Source organism: Malurus melanocephalus, unplaced genomic scaffold, assembly GCF_030028575.1.
Source record: "Malurus melanocephalus ecotype Western Australia unplaced genomic scaffold, MMel_1.1 scaffold_780, whole genome shotgun sequence".
Taxonomy (NCBI): Eukaryota; Metazoa; Chordata; class Aves; order Passeriformes; family Maluridae; genus Malurus; species Malurus melanocephalus.
In genome coordinates this window covers 135,579-149,512 of record NW_026624012.1, presented here as the reverse complement: position 1 = coordinate 149,512, position 13,934 = coordinate 135,579, and the positions used below count along the sequence as shown (strand labels likewise).

Here is a 13,934-nt window from a genome sequence, read left to right as displayed (position 1 = left end):
GGGAGGGATGTTTAGGATGGACATTTCACAAAGATTTTTGAGCAAAAGCAACTGGGCTGCCCTTGGGAGCAGTAGCAGGTGGGTTGAGATGGCCACACAACACCAGAGTTGGGAAAAAGGAGTTTTATGTCCCAGTTTTCCTTTCCTTTCTGACCCACACAGCCACGGGGAGGGACATTTAGGATGGGCAAAAATTGGGCTGTGCCTGGGAGCAGCAGTAGGTGCGTTGAGATGGCCAGAGTTGGGAAAAAGGAGTTTTATACCCCAGTTTTCCTTTCCTTCTGACTGACACAGCCATGGGGAGGGACATTTAAGATGGACATTTCACAAAGATTTTTGAGCAAAAGCAACTGGGCTGCCCCTGGGAGCAGCAGGTGGGTTGAGATGGCCACACAACGCCACAGTTGGGAAGAAGTTTTATAACCCCGTTTTCCTTTCCTTTCTGACCCACACAGCCTTGGGGAGGGACATTTAGGATGGGCATTTCACGAAGATTCTTGAGAAAAAACAACTGGGCTGCCCCTGAGAGCAGTAGCAGGTGGGTTGAGATGGCCAGAGTTGGGAAAAAAGAGTTTTATACCCCAGTTTTCCTTTCCCTTCTGACCCACCTGGAGGATCACACAGCCATGGGAAGCAATATTTAAGATGGGTATTTCACAAAGATTCTTGAGCAAAAGCAACTGGGCTGCCCCTGGGAGCAGCAGCAGGTGGGTTGAGATGGCCACACAACACCAGAATTGGGAAAAAGTTTTATACCCCCGTTTTCCTTTCCTTTCTGACCCACACAGCCTTGGGGAGGGACATTTAGGATGGACATTTCACGAAGATTCTTGAGAAAAAACAACTGGGCTGACCCTGGGAGCAGCAGCAGGTGGGTTGAGATGGCCAGAGTTGGGAAAAAAGAGTTTTATACCCCAGTTTTCCTTTCCCTTCTGACCCACCTGGAGGATCACACAGCCATGGGAAGCAATATTTAAGATGGGTATTTCACAAAGATTCTTGAGCAAAAGCAACTGGGCTGCCCCTGGGAGCAGCAGCAGGTGGGTTGAGATGGCCAGAGTTGGGAAAAAGAGTTTTATACCCCAGTTTTCCTTTCCCTTTTCACCTATCCAATGTGCTCTGCCTTTCTCCGTGTCTGAAATCGTGTTAGCAAAGGGAAAAAAAGGAGATTTTCAACAAATCTGTGGCCTGCCCCATGTCTGGAAGTGGCCAAGGCCAGCCTGGACAGGGCCTGAGTGACCCATGTCCCTCCCACGACAGGACATTGGAATTAGATGGCTTTTAAAATCCCTTCCCACTCAAACCATTTTGAAAATGAAAAGCTCTGCTCATATTACTTTTTAAGGGGTTTTTTTTATGCTTTCAGAGCTCAGTGGCCCAACCCCAACAATCCCTGCTTGGGGGTGTTTGGGGTGGGGCAGCTGGGCTGGCCTTACCATGCTGGTGGCCAGCGAGTCCTGGATGGAYGCAGAGGAGAGCACGGCYGGCTGRTCCCTCTCCAGGTTCTTCTCAATCTCAGCCACTGAGCTCAGGAGGCTCTCCAGGCTCTCCTGGACGCTCTGGGACTGGGCAATGGATTTCTGCAGCAGGTCTGAGCGCTCGGACATCTGCTGGGAGAGGCTCTGGAAGCGGCTCACGATGGCATCTGCGGGGTCAGAGTGGAGGGGACTCAGTGCCACACAGCTYCAGGTGCCCAGAGAGCAATGAGAGCCACCTCTGGCTGCCCCAAAACTCTCAGTGGTGACAAAACCCTGTCCCCAAACTCAGCAGTGCGACAGGGACACAGCACAAGGGGTCACAGCCCACCCTATGTGAATCGCTGAGGTTGCATTGCTGTGTGTTTACCCAAAAATTCCCCCAAAAGTGATTCATCTGGGTCACCTCTGTTGCCCCAAAACTCAGCAGCATGTTTACCCCAAAATTCACCCAAAAGTGATTTATCTGGGTCACCTCTGGCTGCCCCAAAACTCTCAGTGGTGACAAAACCCTGTCCCCAAACTCAGCAGTGAGATAGGGGACACAGCACAAGGCGTCACAACCTTCCTCACATGTAGGACATCCTGCCATGTTTTCACCCCAAAATTCCCCCAAAAGTGGCTGGTTCTTGCTCTCCCCAGCCCTCCCTGGCAGCTGCTCTGCTCCATACCTGTTGTTTCCCTGATGTGGCCGTGGTCTGGGGCCGGCTGCCCTTGGATGTCCAGCAGGGACCRAGCGGCTTTTTGGAGCTTCTCCACGGGCACCTGGTGCTCGGCCAGGTCTCCCTGCAGCTGCTGCTCTCACACAAGGAAAGCCAAAATCAGGGAGGGGTCACACAGACAGGATTCCCACAGTCACACAGCTCAGGGCTGAATTTACACCCTCTGAAGGATCCTCTGCACTTGCAATCATTAAGAAAATGATGGAGAAGTTCAGCTCCACACTGCAGGCAGAGCTGGATCAGAGGATTTGGGCTGTCCCATCACCCTCACAGGGGAGGAATGTCCCCCTCCATGTCCCTTTGGGGTGGCTGTGATGCAGCCCCTGCTCCTTTCTCCAACCACCTCCCCCATAAATTTTAACCCCTCTGACCAGCTACCCCTACAGCTTCACCCTCACCCTCACCCACCAAAAAACCCCAACAAATCAACTCCTTTCCCTGCTGCTGACCACCCAGAGCAGCCCAATTCCTGGAGATGCCCACCAGTACCTTGGTGCTGGCGAGCTGCTCCTGCAGCACRGAGGGGTCTGATGACACTGGCTCTGAGAGGAGCTTCCCCAGAGCAGCTTCACTCTGCTGCAGCCACGTCCCCAGGGACTCAGCCACCTCCTGGAACTGCTGGCAGTGATCCAGCAAAGTGCTCAGGTGGGAGCCCAGCTTGGAGCACTGTGAAAAAAAGCAGTGAGATGTGTCGGGAAGATGCACGCCGAGGAAAAAGGGCATGGAAATAAGCAAGAAGGAAAAAAATCAATTTAAAAAATCCAYCTGGTCACAGCTTAAATGAATCGCCAGGGGTAACATGCAGAACAAGTGCAAGACAAAGGGTGTTGCCAAAAGCCCTGAAGGAGGCAATCTGGTCCTAAATTCTATAAATTTCTATACATTCTATAAATTTCTGTAAGTTTCTATAAGTTCCTATAAACATTTCTATAAATCCTATGAATTTCTATAAGTGTCTATCAGTTTGTATAAGTTTCTGTAAGTTTCTGTAAGTTTCTGTAAATTTATATATAAATTTCTGTACATTTCTCTAAATTTCTGTAAGTTCCTATAAACACTTCTACAAATCCTATGAATTTCTATAGGTTTCTATAAATTTATATATAAATTTCCATAAGTTTCTACAGATTCTATAAATCTCTAAACATTTCTATAAGTTCTGATAAACATTTCTATAAATCCTATGAATTTCTGTAAATTTCTATAAATTTATATACAAATTTCTATACATTTCTATAAATTTCTATACGTCTCTATGAAGTTTCTATAGATTCTATTTCTATAAGATTCTGTAAAGTTTCTCCCAGAAGGAAGAATCTCTCAGAGGAGGAAAAGAGCACCCTGGGGTGCAGCTGGCAGCCCTGCCATACCTCAGAGTGCAGCGCYGTGTATCTCTGCGTGGCATCCTCCAGCTTGCTCTTGACCACTCCCCTGGACATCAACAGCTGCGATTCGGCGTCCCCAGCCTCTCCTTCCACATCCAGAACCTTCTGGCCGGACATGGTGACGAAACGCAGGTCACCCTTGTGGGAGATGACATCCTCGGCAAAACCTCCCTGGCGCTGCAGCAGCTGCCGGAGCGCGGCAGGGTCACCGTCCCCTCTGCGCATCCCCTCCAGGTCCCGCTCCGCCTGCTGCAGCCACGCCTCGAACTCGCCGTGGTCCCGCAGGAATTTGTGCAGCTCGTCCCGGAGGAGCTGCGCCCGTTTCAGCCGCGTCTCAGCCCTGGTCAGCGCCGCTGGATAACGCTCCCGCAGCTCGGCCAGCCGGACGCGCAGCCGCTCCCGCTCATCCGCGGCCAGGCTGGGGCCGTGGCGCTCCAGGAACGCCTGTGCGGACTGAGTGGCCAAAATGATGTCCTGCTGCTGGGACAGCAGCTCCTGGTGCTGCGCCTGGAAGGGGGAAAAGGGAGGTTTGGCATCTCTGAATCCACCAAAAGATGGGATGTTCCATCCCTGGGAGGGTTCACTTCCAGGATGGTGGAAGGTGTGGGTGGGAGGAGAGGATCTTTAAGGGTCTTTGCAACCCAAAGCATTTTGTGATTCTAYGGCCAAGCACCAGCAAGGTGGGGAAAACTGGGAATATCCCAGGCAGAGTGTTTGAAGYAGGTTCTTGAGCAAAACTCAAAACTGGGYTSCYCTTGGGAGRAGCAGGAGGTGCRTTGAGACAACCAGAGYTGGGAAAAAGGAGTTTTACACCCCAGTTTTCCCTTCCTTTCGGACCCACCCAATAAKCTCTGCCTTTCCTTGTGTTTCCCTGTGTTCCATGGCCCTTCCACCACATCCTGCATCTCCCTCAGGAAGCCAGGCAGGGACACCCATATGGAGAATCCCACATTTTGGAAGCCAGACCCATCTGACACGTGGGTGACAGCTTTGGGTGACACTGAAGGTGTCAGTGCTGACCTTCAGCCTCTCGTGCTGCTGGTCCAGGCTCTCAGCAGCGCTGGCTGCTCCCACGGCGTGGCTGTCAGGGACATCCCCAGCGCCTGTCCCCTTCCCCGGCTCAGCAGGGTGGGGTCTGTACTCAGGGAGCTCTCCCTCATGCTCCAGAGATGTCACCCAGCTCAAAAGGGAATCGATCTTGCTGCTGTTCTCCTCCAGCTCCTTGGCAGCTTTCACCTGAAAGCACAAAAGCTCCCGATAAGGACAACGTGGTTTTCGCACGTTCAGCAAAATCCCGCACAGGGAAGGAGACAAAAATCAGCAGGAGAAGGAAAAAAAAAAAATCCTGAGGAGTTTCCCAGCCTCAGCAAATGCCTGAGACACTCCCAGAGCCTTTGTGGCTCTCTGGAAGGTGCAGAGAAACTGAAAAAGCTGAGAAATTCTGCTACATTGAATTTTTGGGCCTGATACAGCCCAGGGTCCCCACCCTGAAAGGTGTGAGGGTCACCCTCAGTGTGAGGGTCACCCTTGGTGCAAGGGTCACCCTCAGTGTGAGGGTCACCCTTGGTGCAAGGGTCACCTTTGGTGTGAGGGTCACCTTCAGCCAGGGACTGACGGACACTCCTGGTCAGTTAAGGAGGCTTTTCCCTCCCCCATCCCCTTCCAAACCAGCTCACCCACGTCTACAGTTCCCAGAGCAATTCCTGACAGAAATATCTGAGGGAAAAACCTCACCAGGGAACAGCCAGGAGGGGATCATGAACTTCCCTGAGCTGTGTCGCACCCAGGGGACACTCAGGAAAGAACCACAAACTGCCCTGAGCTGTGTCACACCCAGGGGACACCCAGGAAGGGACCACAAACTGCCCAGAGCTGTGTCACACCCAGGGGACACCCAGGAAGGGACTACAAACTGCCCTGAGCTGTGTCACACCCAGGGGACACCACAAACTGCCCTGAGCTGCTCCAGGGGACACCCAGGACCCCGAATGACCCCGACCAGACCCCGCAGCCCTGGGCCCGTTACCTTCTCGGTCTCCTGCTGCACTGCAGCACTCACGGCACTCTCCAGCTCCTTCTGGGCCACYTCAGTCCTGTCCTGCAGGGATCGGTACCGCTCCTTGGCCCTCTGCAGGTCCYGCTGCAGCGCCTCCAGCTCCTCGGGCTCCATCTTGGCCTTGTTCTCCTCCAGGAACTGCTCGGTGCCCTTGAGGACGCCGGCGAAGGAGGCGGCCCTGCTGTGCATGCTCCTCTGCAGCTCCTGCGGGGACAAGGCCRTGACACCCCAACAGCGACCCTCTCCCCATCGACCCCCCATTTTAAACCATTTTAAACTATTTTAAACCATTTTGAGCCGTCACCCACCTTGACATCGCTCTGCCTCTGCTGCAGGGAGGTCAGATCGCCCTCAGCTCTCTGCTGCTCGTCCAGCGCGTCCTCGGCCTGGCCCAGCCAGCGGCTCAGCTCTGCCAGGCTCTGTGCCCGCGCTGCCTGCTGCTCCTGCAGCGTCTGAAAAAGGGACAGGGGGACAAGGACAGTCAGTGCCAGCCCTGTGGAAAGGCTCAGGCTGCTGCAAGGCAAGGTGAGGTTACAGCTGGAGCAGATCCTGAGGGGAGGATGCAGCACAGAAAGCTTTGTGCCTCTCCAGGCGCTCCCCGCCCTGCTGAGCTGGTGGCACTTTTGTCACCATTTGGGGTTTCCTGCTAAAGAACTCCCAGGTGGAGCTGCACTGCTGTCCCTGGAAAACCCAGCCAGGAGTTTCTGTGCCTTTGCCATTCCACCTGAGAAAGGTGAAAACGGCAGCACAAACTCGCCGAGCGGGAGGCAACAAMGGCCTGAGGCAGGCAGCGCCACCGTGGAGCCCCAAAAACCCAAACAGGGGTTTTTTAAAAAATGATTTTGGGGCTGGAAAGGCAGCCCTGGAGAGGGAAAGCRTTTCTGTAGCTGATCCAGCTCCTCTTTTTGCTGCCAGAGCACAACACAGAAGCGCCTGTTTGAGCAATTGAGCATGATGTGACCTCAGAGTCCCTGCAACACCCCCTGCTCCCCTTTGCCGGGGGGACAAAAGGGCTTTTTTTAACTTTTTCACTGGGCATTTCAGCAAGGTGATGTACAAACTTGTGCCAAACACTGTGCCCGCTTCTCCCAGTCACAAGATAAAACAACAGAAGSAAATTGGAAGAGCCTTCCTAAGAGCTCTTCAGCTGCAAAGCGAGATCTTCCGGGGTTAGGGTGGGCGCACACGCAATCTGAAAAGGCAAAGCAAACTGGTTAATACACACACACACTCCAAAGAGGACAGGCAAGAGTTACAGAGAGCAATTGTTAATAAAAAAACACGTAAATCCTGTCCTGGCTGAGGGGATCCATGCACTGGTGGGTGCTGCAGCAATGCAGCAGTGAGCTGAGGGTTCATTTTTTATCCTGGCTGCATCTCCAACTGCTTTCCTGGAGATGTGCAGTGACAACAGGGCATTAAAACTGCTGGGTGACCATGGTGGCCCTTCTACATGGGGATTTCTGGGGGTTTATTCCACCCAAATAAATATTCAGCCCCAAATAATTCCCTATCTAGCTGGGAACAGCCTGGCTGTGCTGCCCATTTTGGGAGCAAAACCTCACTTCTGCCTGGCAGGAAGAAGAAAAACTTCCAGATGTGCAATGAAATCTCCTAAACTGCGAGTGGCATGCACAGGAAATCCCAAATTCCAAATCCTTCAGTGCCTCAGCCCCTTTCTGGTGGCCTCAGGAGTAAAGAGCAGCCAGGAGGAGATGGCTCAGCACCTTCAGCCGCTCCGGCCGCTGCTCTGACCGGAGCCGGACCTGCAGAACTTCCAACCGCGCCGTCACGAGCCCCGAGAGCTCCCGGAATGATTTCTGCAGCTCGTTGAGCAGCCTCAGCAGCTGCCTGCTCTGCTGTGGGCTCAGATCCTGAGCGTGCTCCGAGATCAGCACCTGCACGTCCAAGGCGGCGGCGTCCAGCTCGGCCTTGGTGGCGGCCAGGGGTCCCTGCAGCTCCTGGAAGGGACAGGAAAGGTCAGACAGGTGAAACCCACCCTGTAGCTGGGGCTGTACTGAGCTGCTGCCAGGAAATTCATGCCAGAAACACCAAAATAACTCCCAAAATAATGCCCAGCACAGAGGTGAGAGCGTCTCACTGCAGCGATTTTCCAAAATTTCTCTGCACCTCAAAATAACGCCCAGTTCAGAGGTGAGAGCGTCTCACACAATGATTTTGGAACATTCCTCTGCACCTCAAAATAACGCCCAGCATGAAGGTGAGAGCATCTCACTACGGTGATTTTCCACCATTCCTCTGCATCTCAAAATAATGCCTGGCACTGAGGTGAGAGTGTCTCACACAGCGATTTTGGAACATTCCTCTGCACCTCAAAATAATGCCTGGCACAAAGGTGAGAGCGTCTCACTGCAATGATTTTCCAACATTCCTCTGCACCTCGAAATAACACGCGGCAGGGAGGTGAGAGCGTCTCATCACAGTGATTTTCCAACATCCCTCAGCACCTCACCAAGAGGTTTTTTGGGTGTAGGGCGGCCCTTGGGGCTGAAAATGACCCAGACTGGCCATGGTGATGCCACGTGCCACCAGCAGCTCTCAAAGCCTTCCCCCCCTGACTTCCATGCCAAGATGCCACCACCAAACGTGGAAATAACCTTTGAAGATGTATAAATGTGGGGAGCAAACCAGGCTTCTCGGGTAGGTGATGGAGCAGCTTCCCAGAGCATGCAGCTCTCTCCTCAACAGCCCCACAGGAACCCCCCTGATAGCTCACCCACCACCCCAAACCTGCACTGGGGCAGACCCAAACACCCAAACCGGGCTGTGGAGCACAGCGGGGTCACAGCGCTGCTTCAGAGCACACCCAGACTAAGAACAAACCCCCGGGAGGCTCCAGAAGGGAAACAGCAGGATTAAAAGCTTCTCGTGCATTCAGAGGGCAGCAGGTCCATCAGGCTGCAGGATTTGGGGCGTTGCCATGGTTACCTGGTAGTGCTGCAGGCAGCGGCTCAAGCTGTCGGTGTCGGTGTCCTGCTGGACGTCGCCGTCACCCAGAGACGCCACAGTGTTACACACCCTGCTCAGCAGCTCCTGGAGCCTGCCCTGAAGTGCCTCGTGATGAGCCAGAATTTTAGCCTAAAAAAGCAGAACTTCAGCATTTTAATGAGGGGTTTTGGGAGGCTCAGAGTGGGGAAGGAGAGGGTGGTTGCCGGCTGTACCTTCTCAGCTTCTGCCGCCCCACGAAGGTTTTGCAGCCGGGACTGCAGAGCTTCGCTGGCAGAGCTCAGAGATTTCTGCAGGTTCTTGGCGTCCTTCTCCAGAGCTTTCAGCAGCTGCTCGGGGACTTCTTCAGGGGGGTTGGCCACCACTCTGTGCACAGCTTCCAGCTCCTGCTTCACCGGGAAGCTCAGCTCCCGCAGCTCGGAGCCCAGGGCCTGAGGACAGACAGCAGCGTTATCTCGGAGATTCCAGAGAGATTTCAGGGAGATTTCAGGGAGAATTCAGAGATTTCAGAGAGATTTCAGAGATTTCAGAGATATTTCAGGGAGATTTCAGAAAGATTTCAGGGAGATTTCAGAGATTTCGGAGAGATTTCAGAGAGATTTCAGGGAGATTCCAGGGAGATTTCAGAGATTTCAGGGAGTTTCAGAAAGATTTCAGAGATTTTAGGGAGATTTCAGAGAGATTTCAGGGAGATTTCTGGGAGATTTTAGGGAGATTTCAGAGAGATTTCAGAGACATTTCAGGGAGATTCCAGAAAGATTTCAGAGAGATTTTAGGGAGATTTCTGGGAGATTCCAGGAAGATTCCAGGGAGATTTCAAGGAAATTTCAGGGACATTTCAGGGACATTTCACGGTTGTGCAGGAAGATGAGGTTTGATATAAAAACTTCAAATCTCCCCGAAGGAGGGAGGGGTGAAAAGGCTGTGCAGGAAAATAAGGTTTGATAAAAAACTTTGAATCTCCCAGCAGCAGGGAAGGATGAAAAAGCTGCACAGGAAGCTGGAGAGAGCAGGAAAAGCTCTGTCTGCCACCAGCTCAGCCTCTCTCACCTCCGCCTGCTGCTGCAGCTCGTGCAACGCTGCCAAATTCTGCTCAGCCGGCTGCACCCGCTTGATTCTCATCTCGATATCTCGGAGCATGGAGAGATAAGAGACCAGCCTTTCGTCATGCTCCAGGCACATCTTCTTGCTGAACTTGATCTAGAATCAGGCAGGAGAACAAAACCTCAAACTCAGGCAGAAAAGGAGATAAAATATTGCATAAATTTTTTTTCCCTTCCCCCAAGGAGAAATTTATTAATAACATTCCTGGACTTGCCRCTCGCCGGCCTTATCTATGAGATTTACTACAGGGAAAACAAAACACGCGGTTCTTTCTCCAACTTTCTCCAACACGAGCTTATAAATGGCAAGAGATCTCTTGATGTCGCAGCAAAAGTGCCAAAAAAAGAGCTCTGCAAGTGCCAAAAAGAGCAGCAATGCTCCAGCAAAAGGAGCCAGCCCTGAGCCCGGAGTGATTCCAGTTGTGCATCATCGGCTCCTCTGCCAAATCCAGCTGATGCTGCAAAACCTGCTCCAGCTCCCGCTGTACCGAGGAGCTCGGATGGATTTAGCATCCAAAATCCACGAATAGCTCTTAAAAAATGCCAGAATAGCAAAAATATTCGCTCACCTGGGCTGGTCTGGAGGATTCCTGGGAGGTTTCCAGCAGCTCCCCCTCCACAATCACGGGTAACAGCAAACTGCGATCGCCCGGAGCCGGCGGCTTGGTCCTGTCCTGGGGGGTTTCTCCCRGGGGTTTTGGGGTTTTTCCTTGGTCTGCTCCGAGCTCAGCTGTTTTCTCTTGCTGTTTCTGCTCTCCCAGTTGCAGGATTGTTGAAGTTTCCTGAATTTCCGTGGGTTCCTCTCTGATCATTAAGTCCTGGGGCAGTTCCTGCACCACAGCAGCCATGCCGGACACGTCCTGGGCCAATTCCACCCGAGTTGTCCTTTCCTCCACCAAGAAATCCTGACCATTCCTGATCCCACCCTTCACCACCTCCTTTTCAGGGGGTTCAGGGAACACCTCATCCCCTCCAGAGGTTTCTGTGTCTTGCCCAGGAATTTTCTTTCCTCTCCCATCCCTGTGCTTGGCTGTGTCTCGTGCCAAGCCAGCAGCGGGCTCAGTGCTGGATTCATCTGGCTCTGGCACCCTGGAGACAAAGTGCTCCTCTTCGCCTTTCCTCCTTGGAATTTCATGGGAAATCAGGGAAGGAAGGGGCTGCTTTCCTGCAGATTTCTCTGGCTGAGCGCTGTCTCCTGGAACGCTGCCCTGCTTTGCTTTCTTTCTCTTGCTTTTCTGTTTTTGGGCAGGTTTTAGCTCGGTTTCACTCATTTTTTTCCCATCAGCGGCACCTTCCGTACGAGAGGTTTCTCTTTCTGCGTGTTTGACGGATTTTCTCCCTGCAGGCTCATCACCCACAGGTTCCACAGGGACACCAGGGGGTTCTCCAGACTCTGCAGGACCTGTCCCTCCTTTCCCTGGGCCAACACTGACAGATTCCCTCGGGGCTGCTGCTGTCACCTCCACCACTCTGGCCACTCTCTCTCCTTGCCCAGCAGCCACCGCTGCACCTTCCCTACCTGCCACAACTCCCTCTGCACCTACAAACTCCCTCCTCTTCCTCCTCCYCTCATCATCCTCCTCACTCTGAAGCACTTCCACATCCAAGAACAATTTGGGCTCTTTCTCCAAGCCCAATCTCTCAATTGCCTCTGTCCTTCCATCCTCTTCTCTCCTCAATTCCTTCCCCTGGCCTTTTGGGGTCCCTTTTTCCCCAGCCCCTGCCACCACCATCCCATCAGGGACAGACACCATTCCCAAMACCGAGGGTTGTTCAGGAGTCATCTCAGTTTTTCCCTGGGGATGATGATGATGAAGATGATGATGTTCATCCTGGGGATGGACACCACCTTCTGAAGCTTCCTGAGGTTTTAATTTCCCTTCTGCCCGTGCTTTGGGGGATTTCTCAGCAGCAGCAGCTGCACCCTGAGCTGTGTCACGGCTCACGGCTTGAGGTCGAGCTTTGGGTTCAGCACCATCAGATCTGGTAGGGAGGAYGACACTTTCCTCTTTTGGAGCCATTTTTTCTGTTTTTTCCTGGAAAAGTCGGGGTTTTTCTGCTTCACCGACCTCAGAACCAACTTTCTCCTTGGATTTTTGCACATCCCGAAGGCCGGCAGCTAATTTTTGGCTGATCAGTCCCCTCTCAACAGCTTCCTCCACGCTCAACCTCTTCCCACCAGGAGCATCCACGATTCCCCCCGCCCTGAGCTGGTTGGCAGCGATGATTTTGGCCACGGGCTCGTCCAGCAGCCCTCGCTCCACGGCCGCTCTCAGGGACAGCCTCTGGGTGACCGTGCCCTCCACCACACCACCACTGTCTGCTTGAGCCTGCAGCAGCCTCAGAGTGGGCAGGGGGTCCACTTTGCCCATCCTCAGCGCCTCAGCACAGGTCAGCTTGGTCCCTGTCACCTCATCCCGGATGGCCYGGAAGGGATGGACCTCCAGGTACCTCTGGCCGGACTCGATGTCGATCCTGCACTTCTTCAGGAACTCCGAGTAAGGAATGACCATGCAGGTCTCGGGGTCCACGATTCCTTCTCTCATTTCTGGAGAGGACAGGACCTTCTCCACCACCTTCTGGGGCACCAAGCCCTCCTGTGCTGCCTGGCAAAGAGCCAACCTCCGGCCAGAACCCGGATCCAGAATGCTTCCGCTCTCGGCCTGGATTTCCTGCACTTTCCTCTGGAATTCGGGGCTAACGAGCCCCAGTGACACTGCCTGGGCCAAGGGCAGCTTCTCCTGTGTGGCCGGATGGACAAACTCCTGCAGGACCACGCCTTGGGCTTTCCTGAGCTCCTGGCACAGATCTCCATCGATCAAACCGTGCTTCATCGCATCCTCCACCGAAAGCCTCATCCCGGACATGTGGTGGATGATTCCTCCACCAGCCACCTGCTTGGCCAGGAGCTGGAAAGCTTTTTCCTCCTCCAGGAGCCCTTTCTCGACAGCCTCCACCACAGTCAGAGGCCGTTTGGTCTCGGGATCCACAATCCCACCGGTCTCAGCCTGTAAATTAACGAGTTTTTGCCTGGTCACCTCATCAGCACCTTTCCCCTTGGAAGCCTTCTCCAGCTTGACCAGCTCTGTCCGGCTCGCCGGCTCGATCAGGCCCAGGTTGGAAGCCAGAGTGACCGACACCTTTTTKCCCCGTTTCAGGTCAACAATCCCCCCGGTGACCACCTGCCCTTCCAAGATCCTCATGGCCGTCTCCTTGTCCAGGAGCCCAACGGCAGCAGCGTCCTTGATKGAGTAGACAAAGTTATTGCCCGGGTCAAGGACCCCGCTGATGGCTTTGTCAGATGCCAGGACCTTCTGGAGCAGCTCCTCATCCATCAGACCTTCCTCGATGACGTCCTCGGTGCTCAAGGGCTCGCCCACCTGGGAGTYAAAGAAGCCGCTGAACATCCTCATCCTCTCCATGAGCTTCACGGCCGTGTGGCCGGACACSGCTCCGGAGGCCACCGCCTCGTCCAGCAGCAGCGTCCGGCCCGTCTGCTCATGGATGATGCCCCCGCTTCGGAGCTGCGTTAGGAGTGTCTCCAAAGCGTCCTCTGCTTCCTGCAGGGATGTTTCAATGACGCCTTCAGCATCCAGTGCTCCTCCCCGTTCTCTTTCCTCCACTTCCAACATATTTTCCATGTCCTGGCTTCGCCTCTCTGCCTCTCTTGCTGCAGCGAGCACAACTTCTTCTCCTCCCACCACACCATTCTCGAAGCTTCCCTCTGCCAGCAAACAAACCTCTCCAACAACTTCTGCCTCCAGCTCAGGCTCCTTCACACCCTGAGACCTCTCTRCCACCATTTCCAGTCTGTCTCTACTCTCTGGAACACCCATCCTTATGCAGATCTCACTTTTCACAACCACTGCCTCACTTTCCAACACTTTCTTCTGATCTTCAGGACTTTTTATTCCATCTACTGCAGCGGGCTTGGACTCTTCTGCCTCGACCATCATTTCCTCTGTTTCTCTGAATAATCCAGCACCAAGGTCACCAAGAGGTTCTTGCATCAATGATTTTCCCTGATGTTTGTCCTTGGCTGTAAAAACGATCTGTTCCCTGCCAAATTCACCATTGGTTTCACTCCTGATGGGCTCCTGCTCAGGGGAAATCTGCTCCTGTTCTTTCACATGCAGGAAATCATCTGCATCCTCCAAGAGGAGACTTTCAGGTCCCATCACCACCTCTCCATTCTCCAAGGCAGCTCTGGGTGGTTGGATCTTCTC

The 13,934-nt window shown here is 53.5% G+C and overlaps 1 protein-coding gene across 1 annotated transcript in view; it reads right to left on the bottom strand.

The window, feature by feature from the left end:
* Positions 1-13,934, bottom strand: part of LOC130584847 (microtubule-actin cross-linking factor 1-like) — a 161,953-nt gene that overhangs the window by 68,178 nt on the left and 79,841 nt on the right. Inside the window, exons 35-46 of the mRNA XM_057385079.1 lie at positions 10,278-13,928; positions 9,656-9,805; positions 8,821-9,036; positions 8,588-8,737; positions 7,366-7,599; positions 5,947-6,090; positions 5,609-5,842; positions 4,603-4,818; positions 3,568-4,089; positions 2,687-2,863; positions 2,147-2,270; positions 1,437-1,645 (exon numbers count right to left, since the gene is read on the bottom strand). Coding sequence (XP_057241062.1) covers positions 1,437-1,645; positions 2,147-2,270; positions 2,687-2,863; positions 3,568-4,089; positions 4,603-4,818; positions 5,609-5,842; positions 5,947-6,090; positions 7,366-7,599; positions 8,588-8,737; positions 8,821-9,036; positions 9,656-9,805; positions 10,278-13,928 — 6,027 coding nt within the window. The remainder of the gene's footprint in view (positions 1-1,436; positions 1,646-2,146; positions 2,271-2,686; positions 2,864-3,567; positions 4,090-4,602; positions 4,819-5,608; positions 5,843-5,946; positions 6,091-7,365; positions 7,600-8,587; positions 8,738-8,820; positions 9,037-9,655; positions 9,806-10,277; positions 13,929-13,934) is intronic.